Source organism: Rhinatrema bivittatum, chromosome 5 (assembly GCF_901001135.1).
Source record: "Rhinatrema bivittatum chromosome 5, aRhiBiv1.1, whole genome shotgun sequence".
In the NCBI taxonomy this organism is placed as follows: domain Eukaryota; kingdom Metazoa; phylum Chordata; class Amphibia; order Gymnophiona; family Rhinatrematidae; genus Rhinatrema; species Rhinatrema bivittatum.
This window is the reverse complement of record NC_042619.1, coordinates 230152632-230178412: the sequence shown is the minus strand read 5'-3', so window position 1 is coordinate 230178412 and position 25781 is coordinate 230152632. Positions and strand designations below refer to the sequence as shown.

The 25781-nt window shown below is 41.3% G+C and overlaps 1 protein-coding gene across 1 annotated transcript in view; it reads left to right on the top strand.

The window, feature by feature from the left end:
• Nucleotides 1–25781, top strand: part of DIPK2B (divergent protein kinase domain 2B) — a 49998-nt gene that overhangs the window by 12206 nt on the left and 12011 nt on the right. Inside the window, exon 2 of the mRNA XM_029603419.1 lies at nucleotides 821–1085. Within this exon, the coding sequence (XP_029459279.1) occupies nucleotides 821–1085 (265 nt within the window). The remainder of the gene's footprint in view (nucleotides 1–820; nucleotides 1086–25781) is intronic.

Sequence of the window (25781 nt, the reverse complement as noted above, 5' to 3'; positions counted from 1 at the left end):
GTTAATGCATAATTTTTTAACTATGTGCTGTGTGAGCAGGGACGGGCGCAAGGCTGGAGAGTTTGTTAAACACCTAATACCCTTGCACCGGCCCTGAGAGAGTGCATCACGCACAGACCCCTCCCCATTCACCCATCTCCCACTTTCCCAGAGTGCGAATGCTGGAGATGGTAGGGTTCCCAGGAGTATGGCAGGGTTGCCAGTTTCTTAAAAACATCACCGCCAGTCTTATCTGCAATACCTCTGGGAACTCTGACCCCCCTGCCTGCTCACTTCTCCGGCATTTCAAATCATCGACAGGGGCAGACTCCAAGAGGTGATTTGACCTGTGCTGTGCCTCGGAGGGAGGAGGAGAGTATCATTTCTTCCCTTGTCTCAGGCAGTAGATTGCCCTGAGCCTCCCCTGTACCTTAGGCACACAACTGGTTGCCTTTGAGAACCGAGACCTAAAGTCCAATCTGAAGCTGGAGCTTTTGGTACGGACTCAGAGCCACTGTGCATCCTCCCTGTGGCTCAAATGCATAATTGTCAACGATACAGCAGGAGCCAACCAAACAGGAGACCCAGCCTCAGATTTCCCCCGCTCCCAATTTCTCATCAGGGAGCTCTCATTAACTGGGCTCCTCTCAGTGCAATGCACGGTGGTCATCAAATGATTTCACTTGGGCTCATAGAATCGCCCTCCAGCTCACACACACACACACACACACACACACACACACACAATCATGCTGCAGGATTTAATCATTGAATATTCATATCCTGAAACACTCTCTCTCTTTCACAAGGATGTTAGAATGGCTGTTACTTGTCTTGGCAGATTTCAGAACTGGTTGTCACCCCATCTGAAACTCCCTCCCGACCACCTTCAGAGTTACTCTGGGAATTATACCGATGATGCAGAAAGCTGGAGGGAGGTAGAGATTTCCAGATTAATCACCAAATCCGAACATGAGATGTCAGACAAGAAAATCTGTGCTTCTGCCTCCAAAGCAAAATCCTGCAGCATTGAGTATGTGCTGAAGAAGACGGAGCGATTCCAGAGGTGGATGAAGGCCAGGCGCCTGACTCCAGAACTCGTGCAGGTGCGTGTACAGTAGCGATGCTCAGCTGTGCAGAATTAATATGTGCAAAAATATATGGCTGCATGGTACTGTGTGACCAGTACATTCACATACCTCTGGATAGCAGTATGTATTCCTGTAAGCTCTTGTTTATCCACCAGTGAGAGCCCAAGTATTTTATGTAATCCCTAGTTGAGTTTTCTCTGAGGGAGTCTGCAGAAGGAAGAAACACCTTACTGGGAGGAAAATGCAACACAACCAAAAAGATGTCTGGCCCCTGCCTGGGAACAATGGGAGCACTGTAAGTAAAGTAAGGCCTGCTGTATATTGTGTTTAAAGTAGGGAGAGTTCAGGAGTTTGCCATCAGCTCAGGGGGAGGGGGACCACAGTCCTTCTGCTGTACTACTATCCTAAACCATCTCATCAAGCTTGGAAAGGAAGGCGTATTTGCCTCCACCAGAGACATTGGCTGTCAGAACTATATGTTGTGCTTATGTGCTATTCTCTTCACTGGGAACGGATTGCGGACTGCAGTTTGTCGCTGTCTTTGCTCCTGTAACTAACCAGACCTTGTGGAACTGCCAGTAAAGTTGCAGTGTGACCTTTTCAATTAAAAGATGTTTCCACCAGAGCAATAAGAGAGACTAGCTGCCTTCTGTTTGCTCAATCTGTGAGTCTGAGTTTTACAGTGGACCCTTGCCAATGGCCAAAAATGTCTCGTCAACCTTAAATGTGTGAGTGATTCAGATTGGGCTGGTCCACGACACCATCTGTTCAACTGAGACTACTCCTTGAACCCAGTAATCCAGGCAAAGATTGAAACCCAACTACCAACTAAAGGTTACAAATACATTAAAAAAAAAAACCCCAAGACATAAAAGGACTGCTGAGAATAAAAATACTCAGATTCCAAAATTAAAAATAGAAACAGAGAATCTGATGGCAGATAAGGACCACGAGACCCATCTAGTCTGCCCAATTTACTTCCTCTTGCAGTACTATACACCCGATTTGATCTCTGGCTTTTCCTTCACTTCGTCCCAGCTATGAATCCTCCATACTTGTCACAGGCTTTCTTGAATTCTTTTATTGTTCCTGTATCCATCACCTCCACTGAGACGCTGTTTCATGCATCCAGCAGCCTTTCTGTGAGGAAATATTTTGTTGATCTTGAGTCTATCACCTGGAGTCTTTAACCATTACCTCTTGTTCTAGAACAATTGGAAAATATTTTCTTCTTCTACTTTATTTATAAAGACCTTTGAGATATTTGAATGTCTCTGTCATATCCATCTGCCTCTCCTCTCGTCTAGGGTGTACATCTTGTGGTCCTTAAGTCTCATTTCATGGGGATTTTGATACAGAATTTGCACAATGTTAGAGGTCCTCTGGACTGCCTCTTCGTATCCATTTGGAGATATGGCCTCCAGAACAAGACTCAATCCAGAAGAGGCCACAGCAATATCTTACAGAGTGGCATTATCACCTTCTTTGCCTCCCCGCCCTCCCACTGATTATACTGTACCTCTCCCTAGCATTCCTCTGGCTATGGCCACTGAATTCTTGCACTGTTTTGCAATCTTGAGATAATCCAATAAGATCACCCCAAGATTTCTCTCCTGTTTGGTGCACATCAGTATTTTTATCTTTCATTTATATTCCACTTTTACTGGGGAGTTCAATGCAGATCACAATGTTTACAATATAAAAGTATTTAACCCCACTTCATGTACCACTCCCTTTGACTGTTGAACATCAAATGCATGACTACATTTTTTTTTCATTTAGCCTTAACGACTATGCACTTGACCACATCTCCAGCTTTCTTAGATCACTCCTCGTTTTGTTTAATCTCTCTGCAAAAAGACATGCCTTTCCTACAAACCCCTCTGCAAGATCACTTACGAAAATATTGAAAACAGCGAGTCCCTAAATCGATCCCACTGAAAACCCACAAATGCCACCTTACATCTATGTTGCCTAGTAGAAATGTCCAGGTGATGGAAATGGAACTTGTCCTGAGGAAGATGACCTAGTTCCTCCTCTTACTGTTATCCCAATCACAGGCCGATACAGTAAAAATCATGGGAGAGCTCTCCCGGCGCACGCACAGGCCACTCTCCTGTGCACGTGATTCAGTAAAAAAAAATATTCAAATTAGGGCCCGCGATAAAAAGAGGCGCTAAGGACACTAGCGCGTCCCTAGCGCCTCTTTTTTGACAGGAGCAGCAACTGTCAGCGGGTTTGACAGCCGACGCTCAATTTTGCCGGTGTCTGTTCTCAAACCCGCTAACAGCCACGGGTTCGGAAACCGGACGCTGGCAAAATTGAGCGTCCGGTTTTCATCAACCTGCGAGATGCGGGTCGATTTAAAATTTTTTTTTTTTTTAAATTATTTTTAACTTTTGGGACCTCCGACTTAATATCGCCATGATATTAAGTCGGAAGGTGCACAGAAAAGCAGTTTTTACTGCTTTTCTGTGCACTTCCCCGATGCCGGCAGAAATTAACGCCTACCTTTGGGTAGACGCTAATTTCTGAAAGTAAAATGTGCAGCTTGGCTGCACATTTTACTTTCTGAATCGCACGGGAATAACTAATAGGGCTATCAACATGCATTTGCATGCTGCGGGCGCTATTAGTTTCGGGGGGGGGGGGGGGGGTTGGGCACGCGTTTTCGACCCCTTACTGAATAAGGGATAAAGCTAGCGTGTCGAAATCGCGCGTCCAAACGCGGGTGTATCGGCCTGATTGATGGCTGTGGAATGGAAATAAGGAACAAGCAGGGACATTTCATTACTGCTTGGCCCTTTTGACTAAGAGCAAGTGTAACCTGTGAGCTGTGAGCTGGAGACTGAGAACTTGTACAATGCCAGGAGGAGTGGAGGATAATTGCCCGCTACTAACCCCAAAAGGGACAAGATATTAGGACCGAATAGAAAGTAGGAGGATTAAATCCCTGCTCAATTTTTTAAAAAGCTATTTGAACATTGTGAAGCTAATAGAGCAGGGCTGTATTTCAAACCGAAGAGGAATTGCCCTAGATACAAAAGAAAGCGTTGCATATTTGTACATGTGCTGTAAAGAAGGTATACACCAAAAAACTACTGCATATTTCTAGTAATGCTATAGTGTGGTTGCTGTGTTAATCCATTTGAATGCACAAAAATAAAGGTTAACAAAAAAAAAAAAGTAATTCCTTTTTATTGGACTAAATACATTTCTTGACTAGCTTTTGCCAGCTAATGCTCTTCCTCAGGTCATAATAGAAAGAGCAGAAGATGACATTACCAGGAAATATAAGTGAATCATAAAATGCATTCCAATGATAGTGTGAAGGGGAAAGGGGAGGCGCTGGTTTGAGGAAGGTTTGATGAGCGATCAGAAGGGGACAGGCACTATTCATTTTATGGCTTATAATGGGTTAAGAAACCCAGCTCTTTGGTGCACTCTTTATGTCAGTTCCAGAGTATCTAATTATTTTAACTTCACAAGTCTTAACGTTCCTGAATTGTGTTACATTTTCCTTTAATTAATGATCCTGATCCTAAGGTCCTTGATGCAGTGGACCGCTTCAGAAAATTGCTCCCCCATGGAGGTGGCGCCATGATGTTTAATTTTGTGTCTGTGTGAGTTAATTCATGTATTTAATATCTGGTCCATCTCACCAATGTAGTTTGCTTCTTCATATTTTCTGCATCGAATACTATTAACACTACATTATGGAAAGAGCATGAGTAGGATCCCCTTATGTTGAATGTTTTTCCTAAGTGGGTGGGTGGGCTATGTGCTGGCATAGTTTGCAGCGTGGTACGTTCCAGGGGTATGTGCCATTTTCTTCTTTCTGAGTTTCTGTTGGAAGCTTGCTTTTTACTAATTATTGCTTCAGATTAAGTGGTTGCCAGAAGGCCAGACCCGGTGGAGCAGGGACTCATCTTCCAGGAGTACCGGCTGCAGATCTTTTATGATTTTTCATAGCTTATAATGCAATAGAAATGGTAAGTAGTAGTAATAGTGCTAGAAACCCTGCAAACAGTATAACTGTTCTTCTCCAAGGCACATGCATAAAAATAAAATGACAACATTGACCCACAGGGGTGACACTCTCTTTTACAGCTGTTTTGCAAATGCAAGGTTTGGCTATAGGTCCTCTTTTGGTTGCTGATGGGTCTGTTTTAATGCATCCTTTTGGCCAGCAGTCACCACTGCACTGGTTCTTTTGTGCCCCCTCAGTGATAGCATGAAGTGTTAATTTCCCACTTCATGCACACAAGAAAGCAAACGTTTGTGTTTCCACTTTATGGAAGCTTAGTTTTGCTTGGGGGGAGGAGGGGAAAGGGGAGAGCAGCATCGGAGTGGTATAACTGGTCTTCAGAAGCCATGAGCATAAATGTGAATTGGAATGCAACTTGTCAACTTTTAAGCACAAAAGCCTTGAGGTGCTACCAATGCACTGCCCTTGGCAAAGAGGACAACTTGATGAGATCATGAATGAGCGCAAAGGGAGAGGCTATGTTCTTGACTTTTTTCATAGGCTGGTGCCAATATCGGTCCGTGCCCTTTCATTTTATTTTTAACTTGGGTGTAAAACTTTCCATTGCTAGAAAAATTATGCTTCTGATTTCCAAAGCATATGTGAACTACAGTGAATGCAGCAAAATAGCATCTATTCCCTCATATCAGTCCACATAAGTGCATATTTGTCCCATGCTTCAGAACTTATACTCACAAATTGACCAAAAAGACACAAATAAGCTGGAGAAGAAAAAACACGTGGACAGAAATAGACAAGGACACACCCTGCTTCCTTGTCTCACCCACTCACAAACACATGGCATTACTGACACACATACCCCCACATACAAACATCCTCCATTTCACACCCAACACATCTGTCACCAGTACCAATACCCACATGCAAATTCAAGCCCTCTCTTCAAATACACACAAGAATCCCTCAGAAAAAACAACTCTTACCTTTGTCACACACACAAAAACAGTTTCACTTATGCTTACATATCCAAGAACAGCCTCTCTATGTCTATCACACACACACAGGCCAATAGTGTATGGTGTACTCAGCCGAGCGAACCATTTAGCGTGCGATTGGCCGCACGTTTTCGACATACGTCTTATTACCCCTTGTACAGTAAGGGGTTTAGCGCGTCGAAAACATGCAGCCACCCCCCCCCCCCCCCCCCCCCCGAAAACTAATAGCGCTCCTCACATGCAAATGCACGTTGATGAGGCTATTAGTTAGTCCCCAAGATACTGAAAGTAAAATGTGCGGCCAACTGTGCAACCCGGAAAAGTGTACAGAAAAGCAGAAAATAGTACTGCTTTTCAGACACCCTCCAACTTAATATCCTAGCGATATTAAGTCGGAGGAGCCAAAACTTAAAAAAAAAAAAAGTTTTTAAAAATCTGCCCGCCGGTCAGTGATTATAGCAAAATGAACGCTCAATTTTACCAGCGTCCATTTTCCTAATCCGTCAGCGGGTTCAGAAACCGCCACCGGTAAAATAGAGCATCAGTTGTCGGACCCACTGACAGCCACCTCTACCGCTAATAAGGAGGCGCTAGGGTCGTGCTGTTGTCCCTAGCGCCTCCTTATTAGCGCACCACCTCATTTAAATACTGAATCACACGCCCAGGAGAGGTCGCTGGGCACGCATCGGGATGTGTTTGTATATACACACACACCTATACATATACATTTTGGAAATTCACACTCGGTGTAATAACATCTTTGGAAATTGTGTGTACTCAATAGACTATATGTTTCCAATCTTGTTTAGCCTAACTCCCTACAGGAAAGATGGCCTTTTAAAATCATAATGTATTTGTGTCTGTCTCCGTCTCCCCCCCCCCCCCCCCCCAAATAACTTTTGAACCATTCATCCAATGTCATTCAAATTTGTGCCACCTATAGCAATGCATCCAGTGACTCCTGGATCATGCACTATTTGAGCCCCACCCCCTATATACTTAGGATTCCTGTTTTCTTAGCTTCCTAAAAGGAAGCAGGTCAGTTCATAGCACATTATGAGGTCATCAAACGTTTTTATAGCTAATCCCGCCATTATGTTGAAATTGAGAATTTTGAAAGCTTATCTGCCATTGATTACTAATCATAACCCTATACAAATTTCTGTACCAAAGAAGAAAGCTAAGCATCATGAAATATTCAAACATCTCCTTGTTTGTATTTTATGTTTGACAGTTTAATCAGCTGCTGATCTGCAGGCCAAACCGGATGCAGGGACTTCCTCTATCCTTGTCTGCAGTCTTGAACGTTAGGGTGGGGGAGGGGCAATGCAGGTGTCAGGTTCACTAGGGGAATCTTTTAATCTACAGAAATCAGTGAAGGTATAGAAAATGCAGAGTACAATGAAGACCACTACTTGTACACTTGATGTTGGCTTCTTGGATTTTGAAACATACAGAGGGGCTAACCTAAGAAATTCAGCTTTGAGTTTGGGACAGTTTCCATGGTGTTATAAATAAACCCTAATCTGACTTATCCTGAAAACCTCTAACTCTCTTACTTGGCCTTGATTAGTAAATAAAATTGAGAAAACAGTTGCACTTCAATTAAAAGCTTTCCTTCAATTTTCTTCCTGGCTTGATCCCCAGCAATCTGGCTTTCAAGCTGTGCCTGGGAGTGAAATGGTGTGAGCCTTCACTGATGGCTTGAGCCGCCCATTACATAGGGGCAGAGGCGGGCGAGAAGAACAATCCGGCGCGGGTGACGACAAGGAGGGGGAGTGCCAGTGACTGCAGCCAATCAACCTCTTGTCGTTACCCGGGAAAAAGAAATGTTCCAGCCAGGAGCAGCCACTGGCAGGAAACCTAAGCCCTGTTAACTGATGAGAAGAAGGAGAAGAAGCGGAGTCGAGCCAGCTGACGGCCCAGCGATCTTCCTGCTTGGGAGGGAGGGAGCGGAAGCTGTGTGCAGGCGGGCACAGCTGCTGCTCCCCCCCTCCCCCCGAAGCAGGAAGATCAGTGGGCCATACGGCCCGAAGGTAGCAGGAGGCCCTCGGCCGTGGTGGAGCTCATCCTGCAATGGCCCGAAGACAACAGGAGACCATGATGTATGTGAGCTCGTGTGAATGAGTGAAAGCCTGTTTGTGTGTGTATGAGATGGTGACTGTATAGAAGAGTAAGTGTGTGGGTGCCTGTGAGTGCGTAAGTGTGAGAGGATGCCTGTGAGCAGGGGTGGGGGGTAGGGGTGAGAGAGAGGAAGCATGAGTGTGTGTGCCTGGGTGAGAAAGGAATCGTGTGGGAGAGATACAGAGGAAGCCTGTGTGTCTCTTTCACACACACACTCAAGCTCTCTCTGTCTCTCACCAAGCACAGAGGGAGCATATTTTGTTTCTGTCTCTGTGTGCGTGTGTGTGTGTGTGTACCCCCAGTTAACAACAACCTCAGGGTGACAGGTATGGAGAGTGAGGGATTTTTAAAATTCTTATTAATTTTAATTACTAGGTGTTATTTGATGTCTGCTGTTTTGAAATGTATATTTTTTAGTATGATTTTACTATTCTAATTGATTTATATTTCTTGATTGTATTGTTTTTAGGAACAGTGATTTTCTGCTTTTCCATTGTTGCAGTACATTCAGAATCTGGCTTGTGGTTTCCATTTTAGTTTTTGTTTCCATTTGTGCCAGAGAGAGATAGAGGAAGCGTGCGTGTGTGTGTGTGTTAGCATGTGAGAAAGAAGAAGTCTGTGTGTGTGTGAGAGAGATGGAGGAAGCATGTCTGTGTGTGAGAGAGATACAGAGAAAGTGTGAGTGTGTGAGAAAGGTACAGAGACTGTGTGTGTGTGCCTCATACACACACACATGCACCCTCTGTCGTTCACAAGCATGTATGTGTGTGAATGAGAGAGAGAGGGAGCATATAGAAAGACATGATTTAATGGAACACAATCAGCATGGATTTACCCAAGGGAAGTCTTGCCTAACAAATCCACTTCATTTTTATGAAGGGGTTAATAAACATGTGGATAAAGGTGAACCGGTAGATGTAGTGTATTTGGATTTTCAGAAGGCGTTTAACAAAGTCCCTCATGAGGCTTCTAAGAAAACTAAAAAGTCATGGGATAGGAGGCGATGTCCTTTTGTGGATTACAAACTTGTTAAAAGACAGGAAACAGAGAGTAGGATTAAATGGTCAATTTTCTCAGTGGAAAAGGGTAAACAGTGGAGTGCCTCAGGGATCTGTACTTGGACCGGTGCTTTTCAATATATATAAATGATCTGGAAAGGAATACGACGAGTGAGGTTATCAAATTTGCGGATGATACAAAATTATTCAGAGTAGTTAAATCATAAGCGGATTGTGATACATTACAGGAGGACCTTGCAAGACTGGAAGATTGGGCATCCAAATGGCAGATGAAATTTAATGTGGACAAGTGCAAGGTGTTGCATATAGGGAAAAATAACCCATTGCTGTAGTTACATGATGTTAGGTTCCATATTAGGAACTACCACCCAGGAAAAAGACCTAGGCATCATAGCGGATAATACTTTAAAATCGTCGGCTCAGTGTGCTGCGGCAGTCAAAAAAAGCAAACAGAATGTTAGGAATTATTAGGAAGGGAATGGTTAATAAAACGGAAAATGTCATAATGCCTCTGTATCGCTCCATGGTGAGACCGCACCTTGAATACTGTGTATAATTCTGGGCGCCGCATCTCAAAAAAGATATAGTTGCGATGGAGAAGGTATAGAGAAGGGCAACCAAAATGATAAAGGGGATGGAACGGCTCCCCTATGAGGAAAGGCTGAAGAGGTTAGGGCTGTTCAGCTTGGAGAAGAGACGGCTGAGGGAGGATATGATAGAGGTCTTTAAGATCATGAGAGGTCTTGAATGAGTAGATGTGAATCGGCTATTTACACTTTCGAAAAATAGAAGGACTAGGGGGCATTCCATGAAGTTAGCAAGTAGCACATTTAAGACTAATCGGAGAAAATTATTTTTCACTCAACGCACAATTAAGCTCTGGAATTTGTTGCCAGAGGATAAGTTCTTGGAAGAGAAGTCCATTAACTGCTATTAATCAAGTTTACTTAGGGAATAGCCACTGCTATTAATTGCATCAGTAGCATGGGATCTTCTTAGTGTTTGGGTAATTGCCAGGTTCTTGTGGCCTGGTTTGGCCTCTGCTGGGCTTGATGGACCCTTGCTCTGACCCAGCATGGCAATTTATTGTGTTCATATTGGGGTAGATTTTCAAAGGGTTACGCACATAACCCCGAAAACCTGCCCCTACGCACGCCGAGCCTATTTTGCATAGGCTCGGCGGCGCACGCATGTCCCAGGATGCGCATATGTCCCGGGGATTTGAAAAAGGGGCGGGAAGGTGGCGGTGTCATGGGCGTGGCGCCAATCCGGGGGCGGTCCCGAGTCCTCCGGCACAGCGGCCGTGCCGGAGGTTTGTGTGCTGGCAGCTGGCCGGCAGGTGTAAAAAATAAAATAAGTTGTGTGGATTTAGGGAGGGCTGGGGGGTGGGTTAGGGAGGGGAAGGTGGGGGGGAGCGAAAGAAAAGTTCCCTCCATGGCCGTTCCGATTTCGGAGCGGCCATGGAGGGAATGGGGAAAGCCATCGCGGCTCCCCTAGGGCTCGGCGCATGAAAGGTGCACAAGTGTGCACCCCCTTGCGCACGCCGACCCTGGATTTTATAATATACCCGGTGCCAAAGAAGTATCCGCCCCAGGTGCCAAATACTCTAGGTACACCTCTGGATAGGGTGACTAGTCCTTCCTACTAAACCTTTTGGCAGCATTTAATGCTGTTGATTACAATTAGGGACCTTCGTTTTTATTTTATTTTTCCATGGACTTTATCAGTATTTCTTATAATGAACAAAAATGGGAGAAAAAATTGTGAAATAAAATAACTCATTTTTCCCCCACTTTATTGTAATGAACAAAAATGGGAGAATTTCAGTATGGGGGAGAAGTCTTTTTTTTTTCCTCACTGATTTTTCCTGTTTTTGTTCATTATAACACACACTGATAAATTAATGGGAAAAATAAAATGTAGCAGGACCCCCAGTTGGCTTGCTGGATGAAACCTGGCAGCTACATTTGCAGGATTAATCTGGCAGAGAGCAGGGGGAGATTTAACCTCCTGGGCCCAGTCATTCAAATTCACATTCACCCCAATCATCCTTGTCTCTGATCAGAGGGTTCTTAGTGTGAAAAATCCTGCCACTTGTGATACTATGGTTACCAACTGGCTCCAGATTTTCAGGACAGGTTGATCCAGTGCTGGTTTTACTTCTCTGCATGCAGGTACTTATAGTCTTGCTTTTGTTAGGGAATGAAATAGGGAAATCAGAATAAGCCCCAGCATGCAATGGGGTAAAACCAGGACTCGATCAACCTGTCCTGAAAACCTGGAGCCGGTTGGCAACCCTATGTAATACTGGTAGCAAAGAATTACGGAGTTCAAAGAAGATGTTCAAGATAAAATGTACTTAAAATTTTGAAAATAAAAATCCAGGTGGGTATAGAAAAAAATTAGAAACAGCATCAGAAAGTTCAAAATAAAAAAAAGCCATAGTCTCTTTGTCCATGGTGAGTCCCTTCCCCTTGAAGGATAGGGTAATCTTTTTGTAGTTCCAGCATGAAACAAGAGCGGGAAAGATGACAAAAAAATGTGCTCAGGAGGAAGTGATGTTACCGTGCGAGATGGCAGCGTAAAGAAATTACTCCGGCCAGATGCTTTTTATATATTGCATTCAGATATAGATTCAACTGCCCTTAAGCTTACAATCTCTGCCTGAGATCTGATACATCCCTCCACTATGGCCACTCGCCGAAAAATGCCTGAAATTAAGCATTTTTTTTTTAAGCGGATAATGCTTCTGGGAAATGTGCAAGTCAGACTCAAGACACAAGAGACCAGCCCTCCTCTGACTCTGAATCCGACAGCGAGATCGGAGGGAAGGGTGAAGCGCCCGATCAAACAATTACTCACTCTGAGTTGGAAGGCTGGTTTCGGGACTTACGAAGGACTTTAAATCTATAAAAACTGAAATGATGGCAGAAATGAAGGGTGGCTTTCCTGAGCTGGGAAATCATGTGGACGAGGCAGAGCAGAAGATGACAAATAAAATCTGCTTCTCATGGAAATGAAAGCCTCAACTGTTACTCTTTTTGACAATCAGTCAGAGATCTTCAACAAGCCTGAAGATCTCAAGAACAGATCCAGGAGGAATAATATCAGAACTGGAGGCCTGGCTGGAGGACACGCAACATGACGCCGCCATCTTGGTGACGCAGAGTCTTTGTAAGGCTGTATTGCTCGGCGAAACTGCTATGGAGGTGGAGGATCCCAATATCAGCATCGAGTGAGCTCATCAAGCTTTGGGTCCCCAAAAAGGGGAATCTCCCCCAAGACATTGTGGCATGCCTGAAGAATTTTCAGGATAAAGAGAAAATTATGAATATTGCCAGAATGAAGGGGACTATAATATGGAAAGACCACAAGGTTTCCCTATTCAGTGATTTAGCTCCAGCCACATTGTAGAGGAGGGGAGAGATGAGAGATGTGACAACAAAACTTCGGAAAGAGAATGTGAAATATCGCTAGATCTCCCCCTTTGGTTTACTATTCACAATCAGAGGGTCCAATATTAAAGTAAGAGTAAGAGGGTAAGAGTGAGGAGCAAAAATGATTTACAGAGGACAATTGGCTTTGGTATGTTGTCAGTGGAGCAACAAGGTGGTTTATGATTTTTAGGCTTAATGCTGATAGCTGGGGAGTGCAGACAATGATTTCATTCTATGATGGCTTCTAAAAGAATAATATCTATGAATGTTCAAGGTTTAAATATATCCTATAAGTGGCAACTCTTACTCAAAGAGCTATTACGACAGAAAGTGGACATAGCTTTTATACAGGAAGCTCATCTAAGAAAGCAGGATGAGCACCTGCTCAGGCATAAGAATTACCCACAGATATTTTGGCATCCGCGAATGATAACAAGAAGACCAAAGGGGTGGGAATCCTTTTTCATTCTTCCCTCAATGTTACTATTGTAGATGTACATAGAGACAAAGAGGGCAGATATCTAATCCTTCATATTTTTGTAGATGGGGTAGAGCTTTCCCTTATAAATATTTATGCCCCTAATCATGTACAAGGTCAATTTTACGATCTACTTAGAGATTGTATGGTGGAGTATGGGAAGGGCTCTCTACTTCTAGGAGGGGATTTCAATCTTAATATATGTCTTTCTTCAGATAATTCCAAAGTGCCTGGAAGTCTTACACAAAGCATAGGAGAAAACTGGTTCAATTGATAGAAACATTTAATTTAGTGAATAGTTGAAGAAAATTATTTCCCACTACCAAAGATTACTCTTTTTACTCTGTAAAAAATGACTCATACTCATGTATTGATGTGCTGTTTTGTTCAAAGTTATTGGTTGATAAACTGGTTGGGGGCTGGTGTAGATTCACAGGTGTAGTCTGATCATGCATCTATATGGGCTGACCTTCTAAATTTTAGTCTCTTCAAACCACAAAAATTCTGGAGATTAAATTATACTTTGCTATGAGATGAATCAATAGCTCATAAAATCAAGCAAGAGATTCAGGACTATCTTCAATTTAATGATAATGGAGAGGTTACTGAGGCTTTTCTGTGGGATGGTTTGAAATGCACATTGTATGGGAAATTGATTATTTGGTCTTCTCAGAGAAAAAAAGAGAGACAACAACAGGAGGGAAAATTGAAGGGTGGAATAGCTCATTTGGAACAACAACATAAGAGTATGAGGACTCCAAACATTTTGGCCCAACTGGAACATTTATGAGCCCGATTGCTGATAAGAGTTAAACAAGCTTATTATGAACATGGGAATAAGGCTTCCAGATTGTTGGCACTTAAGTTGAGGGAGCAGATGGTGAGATTCCAAGTTCAGGGAATAAAAACTAAAGAGGGGATTCTAGAGCAAGATCCTTGCCAAATAGTTAATTTCAGGAATATTATAGAGACCTATACCAGAATGAAATGTCAGTGTGAGACAAAGATATAGTCTCCTATTTAGCAGAGGTAGAATTACTAGCATTCCAGCTGGCCATCAAGAAATGTTAAATAGAGAAATATGGGAAGGGGAAATTAATCTAGCTATTAAGAATTTGAAAATATATAAATCACCTGGATCTACTATATGAGGGATGTATTGCGTCTGGAGGGTGGTATTGTTTCTCCTTAGGACTCTGTCTCATTTAGAGATGGTATCATGGGAACAGGGTGTTAGGGGAGGGGGGTTGAAGGGAATTAGGATCGAGTTGGGTAGTGGCAGTCGAGGAAGGGTAGCCTTCTAGTACTCCCTCTTTGTAAGTGGTTTAACAGCCTCTCAGGCTTGCTTCCACCTTTGATGAAACTTGCTAGACTCATGGTTATTCCAAAACCACGTAAAGATCGCACAAATTGCGGATCTTATCATCCTTTCTCACTATTGAATATTGATGTAAAAATACTAGCTAAAATTTTAGTAGATAGGCTAGTGAAAATCATGCCATGGTTAGTACATGAGGATCAATTGGGTTTTCTAATGGGGTGAACCACTGCAGATAACATTAGGAGAGTCCTTGACCTTATCTGGGCTTCGAGGGAGATGAACCAGAAGGTCTTAATCTTAACTGTTGAAGCCGAGAAGATGTTGGATAGGGTTAATTGGCAGTTTATGCATAAGGTTTTGCAGAAATATAACCTGGGCCCTCAGTTTTGTAAGTGGATCCATAAATTATATGAAGATCCTCAAGTGTATGTAAAAGTCAATAGAGGGCTGTCAGATCACTTTCCACTGCAAAGAGGAATAAGGCAGGGGTGCCCACTCACCCCCCTTCTGTTTGCATTGGTTATGGAACCACTGGTGGAAAGGATACAAAAAAATAGGAATATCAGAGGGATTAGTATAGGTCCACTTGACCATAAAATTTCACTTTTTGTGAATGATGTCATGTTCACATTGACTCATTCATTGACCACTATGGTTGTGTGTCAGGTTTGAACGTGAATAAGACCAAGTCAGAGATTCTCAATATCTCCACTCCTCTAGCCCCAGAGCAATGATTATGTAATAGTTTTCTATTTAAGTGGGTGAAGGAATATGTTAAATATTTAGCCCAGTTAAATTTTGCCAGTTGATTGAGGACATTAAATTGGATCTTCACAAATGGAGCAACCTCACTCTCTCATTGCTAGGTAGGATAACAGTCTTAAAGATGAACACTTTACTGATGTTAGGATACTTGTTTCAGGTTCTTCCAATGGCTGTCAATAAATGGGACTTTCAGACGATCCAGACTAAATTTATGGAATTTATATGGTAGCAGAAAACTCCTCGAATAGCTAAGTGATTGCTATATTTGCCTAAGGATTGGGTGTTCCCAATGTTGATTGCTATTATAAGGAGAACAAATCCAGGCAACCTTAGAATGGTTTAAGATGATTGGGAAGAAACAATGGGGATCTATTGAAGAACACTTTACCGGTGGTATTCCATTTCATGTATGTCCCTGGCTGCATAAAGGACATCCCAGAATACGGGGTATTAGGAATCCTTTCACCAGGTGGACTAGAAGTCTGGCATTCTGTAAGGGAAAGGATGGTTTTGTTAGGCAAATATTCACCATTAACACCTATTAACCCAACAGATCAACTAAAAGATAGATACAAAACTATTCTCTACATTTACAAAACAGATATCAACAAAGCCAAAAAAGATTTCTATGCTGAAAGAATACACAATTACCAATTTAATTCCAGAGAACTCTTCACTTACATCAAAGAACTTACTCAACATAACAAACCCCCTTTACCTAAAGACCAGCAATTAATTACATCTGATGATTTCGCCACTTTCTTCAGAGACAAAATACTCAACCTCATCATGAACATACCAACAATTAATGAAGATACTACATCCCTTCCAAACATACCCAATTCAAAATGGTCACTTTTTGATACTACATCTTCTACTGAAGTTCAAAATATCATCCAAAAAATGAATCCCACATCACATCCAATTGATGCCATCCCAATAAAAATACTCAAACTAAGCTCCAACATCATCGCTAGGCCAATTGCAAACATAATAAATCTTTCATTAAATGAAGGCATTTTCCCTGACAAATTGAAATGTGCTGTGATTAAGCCAACGCCCAAGAAATCTCATCTGGATCAATCTGACATCACCAACTATAGACCTATTTCCAATCTCCCTTTCATAGCTAAAATACTTGAAAAATGTGTCAATCAACAACTTTCAGAACATTTAGAAAAATATAACATATTTTTCCCGGCACAGCATGGATTTAGAAACACTCTTAGCACAGAAACTCTTTTACTATCTCTCTCCAACGAACTCTTAAGAGGACTAGATAATGGCCAAAAATTCATCCTCATACTCCTTGATATATCGGCAGCATTTGATACCATAAACCACAAGATCCTACTGAAAAGATGAAAGGAAATCGGTGTGTGTGACATCACCATCAATTGGTTCTCTTAATACCTATCCAACAGGTCATACATGGTAAGAACTAATTACAAAGAATCTAGACCAATATCACTTCTGCATGGAGTTCCTCAAGGATCTTCACTATTATCTACTCTTTTCAACATTTATCCACTACCTCTATGTAAACTACTCTCAGATCTTGAATTATCTCATTACATTTATGCTGATGATGTTCAAATTCTTATCCCATTTAATGATAACCTAACCAGTACACTAAACCTTTGGAACACTCACCTCACTGCAATCCAACACTTATTAGTACAAATGGCTCTCACTCTAAACCACAATAAAACAGAAATTCTCAATATATGCAACAAATCCTCACCTGTATTTGACTTCCATCTTAACAATTACATAACTGACAAAAAAGTTATACTCAATGTAAGAGACCTAGGAATTAATTTAGACTCTGAACTAAACTTTAAGAAACATATTAACAACATAATAAAAGAGGGATTCTGCAAACTTCAAGAAGTAAAAAGGATCAAACCTCTCCTTCACCATCAAGATTATCGTACAGCCTTACAATCCCTCTTATTCTCCAAACTAGATTATTGCAATGCAATTCTCATTGGCTTACCCGCTTCCACAATCAAACCTCTTCAACTTCTCCAAAATGCAGCAGCAAGATCAATCAGCAACAGCAAAAGATCAGATCATATCACCCCAGTTCTCAAAGAACTGCATTGGCTCCCAATTACATATAGAATTCAGTATAAAACTTTCTCTCTTATTCATAAGGCCTTATACAACAACGAGACAAAATGGATGGATACGATACTTCATTTCAAAGTCCCAAAGAGAAATCTGCGCTCCACTAATACTGGACTCCTTGCAACTATCTCCCCAAAATTAACCCGCCTCAATTCAACAAGAGAACGTGCTTTCTCATTGACCAGCCCTCTTCTATGGAACACCCTCCCCCACTGAACTAAGAATTGAGCCATCATCACAAACTTTTTAAAAAAAATTAAAAACATGGCTCTTTGAGAAAGCATACCCATCATAATAAGAAGGATAATCATCATCATCATCATCACCACTCTATTTAATGTTTGCAAATCATACTTTATTTATTTCCCCTCCTCTTTAATTAATTCTCCCTCTTTTTTATCTATCTACTCTCTACTATTTATCACAATGTAACCTTTTCTTTTTTAATTTGTTATATGTAAACCCACGTGATGACTTAAGTTGAATGTCGGTATATAAAAAACAAACAAATAAATAAATAATAAATATTGGTTATAACAAGGAGTTTCCATCGGGCCTAGAGGTCTCCCGGTTTCATATTTGGGAACACAAAAGGGCTTAAATGTTTAGGTCAAATACTTAGCCCATGAGATTGGACTAATTTTGAAGACCTGCAATCTAAATATGACCTGAAAGATAAAGATCATGTTGTATACTTACATCTATGATCTTAAATGCATCATTGCATAGCAAAAATTGGGGTGGGGAAAGATTAATCTGTATTTGATCGATACTATATTAAAGGTTTACCAATGAAGGGATTTATTACCAATATATATAAACTTTTGTGTGGATCCCCAGGTGGTCTCCTTACGCATGAAAAAGATTGGGCAGCGGACTTAGGTTGTACCAATGACGGCAAGGATTAGGGAAGTATAAGATCGAGGGTGCATAAATCCTCTATTGCAGTCTCTCTGGTGGAAAATTCATATAAAATATATTTTCAGTGGTACCATACTCCTGTGCAACTAAGGCTATATTTTCTACAGTGTCTGATCTCTTTTGGAGAGAGTGGGGGGAACAAGGATCCATGGGACACATCTGGTGGGCTTGTTAGAGAATTATACCTTACTGGGATATGGTACAGATTTTAATTAAGGACATAATGCAGTTTCATGTGGAGAAGGATCCGTTGTGATGAGCAAGTTGAATCCCTCCTCTCCTTTGTTTTATGGATGAGGAGCTAAGACAAAGGTTGTGAACAGACCTCAGTTAGATTATGTTCAAGTCATAGCAGTGGAAGAAATTGATAAAAAGAAAAACAGAAAATAAACAATTATTAGTCTCCAGTGCAACTGAGTATTTGAAAGATCAGGAAAGAAAACAAATGATTATATTGGTTCCATATATCTGAGTTGCCAGTTCTTCTTTTATTCTTCCTTTGGGCAGTTTTTTTTTCCTACTGTTTTCTTCCACAAATTTCTTTTAGAGTCCAGTGCATTTCAGTGGGATATTGTGATATCACTATCTTTCACTCACCAAATCTCCTTTTAAGATATTTCAGAGGAACTTGCGACTTGTCTTGTTAAAACATTTTCACTCTCAATTCAGTTGTCAACTACCTGTTGAACACCAACCACAACCACCTGCACTGTCTTGGTCCTTTAAGAAATTATAGCTTAAGCAACATGCCCATCATAGATTTAGTGAGGGAATGTTAATACCAGGGATCTACCAGGGATAAGCAGACTTCAGCACTTGCCAAGTGCATCGCAAAAGAAGGAAGAATAAAACTGTAGGTGGAGATTTTTAATTGCTCTGACAGCATGGAAGGACAAAAGTAAAATAGTGCAGGCTTAATTACAACATGTACTACTGGAAAACAGAATTCTAGTAGCTGCTTTCAAAAGTTAATTTTTGTTCGAGGTTCAGGGAGTCATTTGGTACTGGGTGAGCCACAATATCAACACAGAAGGTAAAAGGAATGCTACATAATATCTTCTGGCAGTTTTTGTACCGTGTACAATGCCTGAATAAAAACAAGTAATTTACCTATTGCAGTTGTCTCTGCAAAATACATTTCCCCAAACCGCAGATAGAGGGAAACACACAATAAAATTTGGATAGTTTATAAGAAAGCTGTACTTTCTCTATAGAGTGCAATAATTCTCAAGTATTAATACATACTGCATGAATTACAAATGCTTAAATCTCTTTCTTGCAACTCACAAACCTCTGGAAGTAGTCATGACAGCAAGCGTCACACATTACTTTACCCTCACTACATCCCATTGCTTTGTTCTGCATATGTTATCCCAATTACAGCCCATTTATGCATGAAGCAACTGGGCACTGATCTAAGTGAACTGCTCTAAGATGCTCTCCTAGACATTACTGGTCAGAGGTTTAACGGAATAGCAGGGGACAGCTTAATGAACTTTAAAAAATGGCGTCTTAGTAGAACTGATGGATCATATTAACATTGTATACACTTTTTAAACAATCCATAATCTTTATTTTTAAAGATTTCAGAAAGCAGATCTACTGTTCTTATTTGAAACCAAATATATCAGTGTGCAGATGCATGTAGATTATTCTTCCTTTATGTACATCACTCTCTATGGTTATACAAAGAGTTAAACTCTTATTCAGCTTCATATATGAAGACTGGCTTGATTCTTAAATTCCAAACATTTATTAAGAAATACAAATTTAATGAAAGATAAAATGGAAACAAGAATAAATGTCACAAAGCCTTTAAAATATGTTACATTTGCAATGAAGTCTTCTTTGAATATTTTGGCTAAAACAGGTGAAAACAAATGCTTTCTATGAATTTCAAAAAAGAAACAGATATAACAAGAACTGTATACTTACCTGAGAACAGCTGCCTGAAAACGGAGGCTCGTCACATAGTGAACCAAATTGCCCAGAACACACTGCTTCCTGCCCAATCAGAGCAAAGGCTACAAACATTTTGCTAGCTAATGCATTCTCCATCTCTTCTGTGCAAAAACATTTTTCTGTTTCACATGCGTTTACTTGCTTTGGGCTTTCTAGTTTGGCATACAATCACATTTTTGTTATCCACCTTTCCAATTAAAAAATATCCAAGGTGGAATTCAATCAATGCAATTGGTAAATACATTAAAAGCATTAAAAACAACAACCAAAAAAAACATAAAACCAAAAAAGTGGCTTTTAAAAGCCCAGTGCTTGTTGAAACCGTGAAATACGCAAACATGTCAGGCCAGCACGTACAGAAAAGATGTTAAAAGCTGCCTGCATACATGTGAATCCGCCGCTATGTGCACAAATGAAAAGCACTGAAAAACAGGCGTGGCGTGGGCATGGTCTGGGCAGGGGAGTTCTTGGATTTCAGCTTCAAATTTTCGTGTAAATACTTACGCGCACAGGCGTGCCGGGGTCCCCTGCCGCGTAACTTTCCTTCTGCTATGGAGGATGTGTGCGTAATAAAGAAAAACAGATAAATCGGCAGGGTGTTAAAGGTAGGGCTAACAGGCAAATGGGAGGCTATTAAACTAGGGAGTTTGGAAGTCTTATCCCTTAGCTGCGCAAACTGGGAAGGAACTGGAAAAGCTACAAATAGCAGCTCGCGTGTCTATTAAAATTCCCCCATTTAAGCAGTAGACGTGGCATTTGCACGTGTCCATTTAAAATTGTGTGCGTGTTCAGTCTATTTTATAACATGCATGCGTACACAAGCGTATGTTATCAAATGGCCGTGGGCCAATGAATGTGCGCACATGTGCGCCCGCGTGCCAGTTTAAATATTACAGTCAAAGCATAATATCAACATAAGTAACCAAAAAAAAAAGATATATTGATTAAACAAAATGGCAACAAAATCAGTTACTATTAAAAACTTCTAAAAAAACAAACAAACAAAAAAAAGACCCCAAGTTTTCAAGGCTTTCCTAAAACCTGGGCAGTCTTAAAGTATACAAATATTTATGGAAAAGGAGTTCCAGAGGTGGAGGCTGATTCACAAAAATACAATGGAAGTCGTGTCTAAAAATAGTATTGAAAGCCTATTTTTAAGGTGTTGCTAGGGAGGTGACAATAGCTATAAAAGACACTACTGTGACCAAAATTATGTGAGTAGATGACACTGTCAGAAGAACCCTTTAATAAATAAATGTCTTCCAGTAGTACTTTAACATGGCCTCGGTGAGAGTGAGCAACATTCAGATTCATGGCCATGGATACCGGCTGCTACTTTCTATAAATTCATCCACCTCTGAAGTCCGAGCAGGGCCTTCACACTACCAGAGCTGACACTGGACAGGGAGCTGAAGTGAAGTCTGCAGAGCAAACCACCCACCTCACCTTCCTGGAAGGCCCTAGCAGGATTAAAAATATATTTTCCCCTCCTGAAGGTATAAAACTTGAAGTAAAACCTAATCCTGCTGCCCAGAGCTGACGGAGGGGACTTTCTTCTAAGTCCACATTGCCCTTTAGAGTTGATGGGCACCTCATGCTCCCTCTGGAGTAACCTGACCTCTTCTTCACATACCCATCCAAAGTCTTATTTCTTTCTACCAAGTAAACTGATTTACCTGATGTAAAATATCTGTTTCAGAGAGGCAGTTGTTCATTAACAATAATAATAATAATAATAATAATAATAATAATAATAAATCCCTCTTTTCATTCTCGAAGTGTGGGCATATGGTTTTTGGTCTCAGGCCCGCACTGAGGTGGCATCAGCTTTTGCAGTGTCCTGCTCAGCAATATCCCTGCTCCCCCCTTCTCCCTCGCTCCCTCCAGACTGCTACTGGAGAAAACGCAGATCTCCAGGAATGAGGGCACCAGCATTTTCTGCAGCCAAGAGCAGGGGTTGTGCCCTCAAGCTGTGGCAACCAATTATGTGAAAGTGCAGAAAAACGCAGCACATCCAAGACTTTTATTTTTTTTTTAAGTTCAGGGACAGTAAACTTTTAAATAGGCGCATATGTGCGTGCATTTGTCAACCCGCATCCAGGGAGGCTATAAAATAGCTTGGACGCGCGTACTCGTGCGCTCAATTTTAAATGAATGCGCGCATATTTGCGTGCAAATCACATTTATACCGCGTAAGTGGGGAAATTTTACAAGGGACGCATGCCAACGTCATTGCTAGTTTTCCCAGTTCACCCAGTCCAAACCCCCCTCCCCCAGTTTAATAGTCCTGTTAGCACCGACCCTTAAAACCCTGACTTGCCTAATTTTTTTGTTTTAAAACTTCCACGTCATCCGTAGCAGAAGTAAAGCTACGCAACATGGGACCCCGGTGCGCACCAGTGTGCATGAGTATGTAAGCACCAGTTTCATGGTAAAACCCCAGAATGCCCATGGTCCACCAAGACCACGCCCACTCCCCGCCCCTTTTTGGAAACGTTTTCTTTCTGCGTGCAGCAGCATATACACACGTATCCTGCCGGCTTATAAAATCTGCTCAGTGCACGTGAGCCCTACTTGTGCACGAATCTTCCAGCTTTGGCACATGCCAGGCTTTTAAAATTCAACTTTTAATGTACATATTTGCATAATATATCTGTGCATAATTTTTGTATAGTTCTAGATTTTGCAGAATTAACTAACACAGCTTGTAGGTTTTGAAACAAGATCTAGTTACTGATTTTGCCAAGCCAGGTCTAGACAATACGAACCTATATTCTGTGATGAGATGCATTAGTTTACTTATATGGAAATTAGCATATTTTGTGCTTTTGGATCTAAATAATATTGCTGGATGTCTCATTGTTTCTGCTTCATTGATTTTGTTCTCATATTTGGGTATAAAATAATGAATTTAACAAGTAGAAATATTTTTGTGACGCTTTATGGTTCACTTTGAATTGAAATTAGATGTTAATTATAAGAATGTATGAGCACCAATTAATTAACAACTTAGAATTGTGTTAAAAATGATCAGTCGGTGATTGAGACTGAATTTCATAATGAACATGCAGATCAATATTAAAAAAAAATTTTAAATCATATTTATAAATCACTTTCACAGATTGCTGAAGGCAGGATACAATGACCAAAAACACAATTTAATATGCCTGGTGGTTCATATGGCAGGTGCAGTGCACTGCCATGAGGAAGATCCCCTGTTCATTCCCCAAGTTGACTGGGGATGCAGTGGAGGGGGAATATAAAATAAAGAATGCAATCCCTGGGGAGTTATGAATGAAGGCTCACAGTGCCAGATCCCAGCTCCAGTTTCAACTGAGCAGGAGGAAACTGCTGAATAAAAAAAAAATGAAATCAAATAAAAATAGCAATACACAAAAAAATAAACACATTAGAAGACAACCATAATGGACACTAACCTAAAAATAAAGCACTATTCAATTAAGATAAAAGAATCTAAAGAATTCTACAGCCAATCAAGAAGAGAGTTTACAGCAGAAGCTAAGTCTACCATATCAAAAAAGCACTAACTTTCAGGACTCAAACAGCAACAACCTTACTCAAAAAAAAGCAGAATCAAGAACTACAAATTACATTAGGCCCTAGAAGGCCAATACACTTCCTAATGAAAACAGAACAAGGTGGACTACTAGACCCCAACATAGACACTACACACTAGCAGAATTCCTCACTTCAGTCATACATGCAGAACACAGACAAACCCTCACCGATTACAGAATCAAGAACTACAACTTAGAAATAGAAACATGTAAAAATAAAACTGAACTTGAAATCCCAAGAAGGCAGACTCTGCAGTGCAACAATGGAAAACTAAACACATCATCATTCCCCACTACTGTTGCCTCCTGCTCCGATCCCTATCCCTGTTGTCTCCAGATGTTGCCAATCCTAGTCCTGGACAAGGGACAAGGAGAAGTTAATACTTACCTGATAATTTCATTTTCTTTAATGAGGAGAGGTTAATCTACACCAGTGGATTATGCACCTCTACCAGCAGATGGAGATGGAGCAAAGCTGACGTCATGGTATGTAGATCCCTGCACTGACATCAGCCCACCTGTATTCTCTTCAAAAGCCAACTGAGGACAACTAAAGAATACATGATCATAACCATTAAAACAACCATTCAAACACTCAGTTAACAGAAAAACATTGAGGTCAAACAAGGAATATAATATTACTAATGTAGGGACTGGATCTGACACCAGTAATCCCCAGAAATGCAGCCAACTCAGGACAATAGCACCAATATCCGGCAGCCAAGGGGGTAAGGGGACTTAACCTGTCCTCATTAAAGAAAAGGAAATGTCTCCTTTCTTAGCATTCAGACAGGTTAATCCACACCAGTAGGATGTACCAAAGCAGGAAGACCTTGTGAGACTGGAAAACTGGGCATCAAAATGGCAGATGAAATTTAATGTGGATAAGTGCAAGGTGATGCATATAGGGAAAAATAACCCATGCTATAGTTACACAATGTTAGGTTCCATATTAGGTGCTACCACCCAAGAAAAGAGATCTAGGCGTCATAATGGATAACACATTGAAATCGGTTCAGTGTGCTGCGGCAGTCAAAAAAGCAAACAGAATGTTGGGAATTATTAGAAAGGGAATGGTGAATAAAACGGAAAATGTCATAATGCCTCTGTATCGCTCCATGGTGAGACCGCACCTTGAATACTGTGTACAATTCTGGTCACCGCATCTCAAAAAAGATATAATTGCGATGGAGAAGGTACAGAGAAGGGCTACCAAAATGATAAGGGGAATGGAACAGCTCTCCTATGAGGAAAGACTAAAGAGGTTAGGACTTTTCAGCTTGGAGAAGAGACGGCTGAGGGGGATATGATAGTGGTGTTTAAAATCATGAGAGGTCTAGAACGGGTAGATATGAATCGGTTATTTACTCTTTTGGATAATAGAAAGACTAGGGGGCACTCCATGAAGTTAGCATGTGGCACATTTAAAACTAATCGGAGAAAGTTCTTTTTTACTCAACGCACAATTAAACTCTGGAATTTGTTGCCAGAGGATGTGGTTAGTGCAGTTAGTGTAGCTGGGTTTAAAAAAGGATTGGAAAAGTTCTTAGAGGAGAAGTCCATTACCTGCTATTAATTAAGTTGACTTAGAAAATAGCCACTGCCATTACTAGCAACGGTAACATGGAATAGACTTAGTTTTTGGGTACATGCCATATTCTTATGGCCTGGATTGGCCACTGTTGGAAACAGGATGCTGGGCTTGATGGACCCTTGGTCTGACCCAGTATGGCATGTTCTTATGTTCTTACTCCCAAACAGAGTGGGAGGCTGCCCATGGTCCGATCAACATCACCCACGTGAAGACTGGGTGTTGCATAAGAAAATTCATGTTGCAGTTTGGCAAATCTCGACGGGAAACAACCATCTAATCTCTGCCCATGACACTGCCTGATCCCTAGTGGAATGAGCACTAACCTGACCTGGAAACTGCTGCTCAGCATCCACATACGCAGCGGACTATCAAAGCCTGCGTTGTTGGCTCACCCTG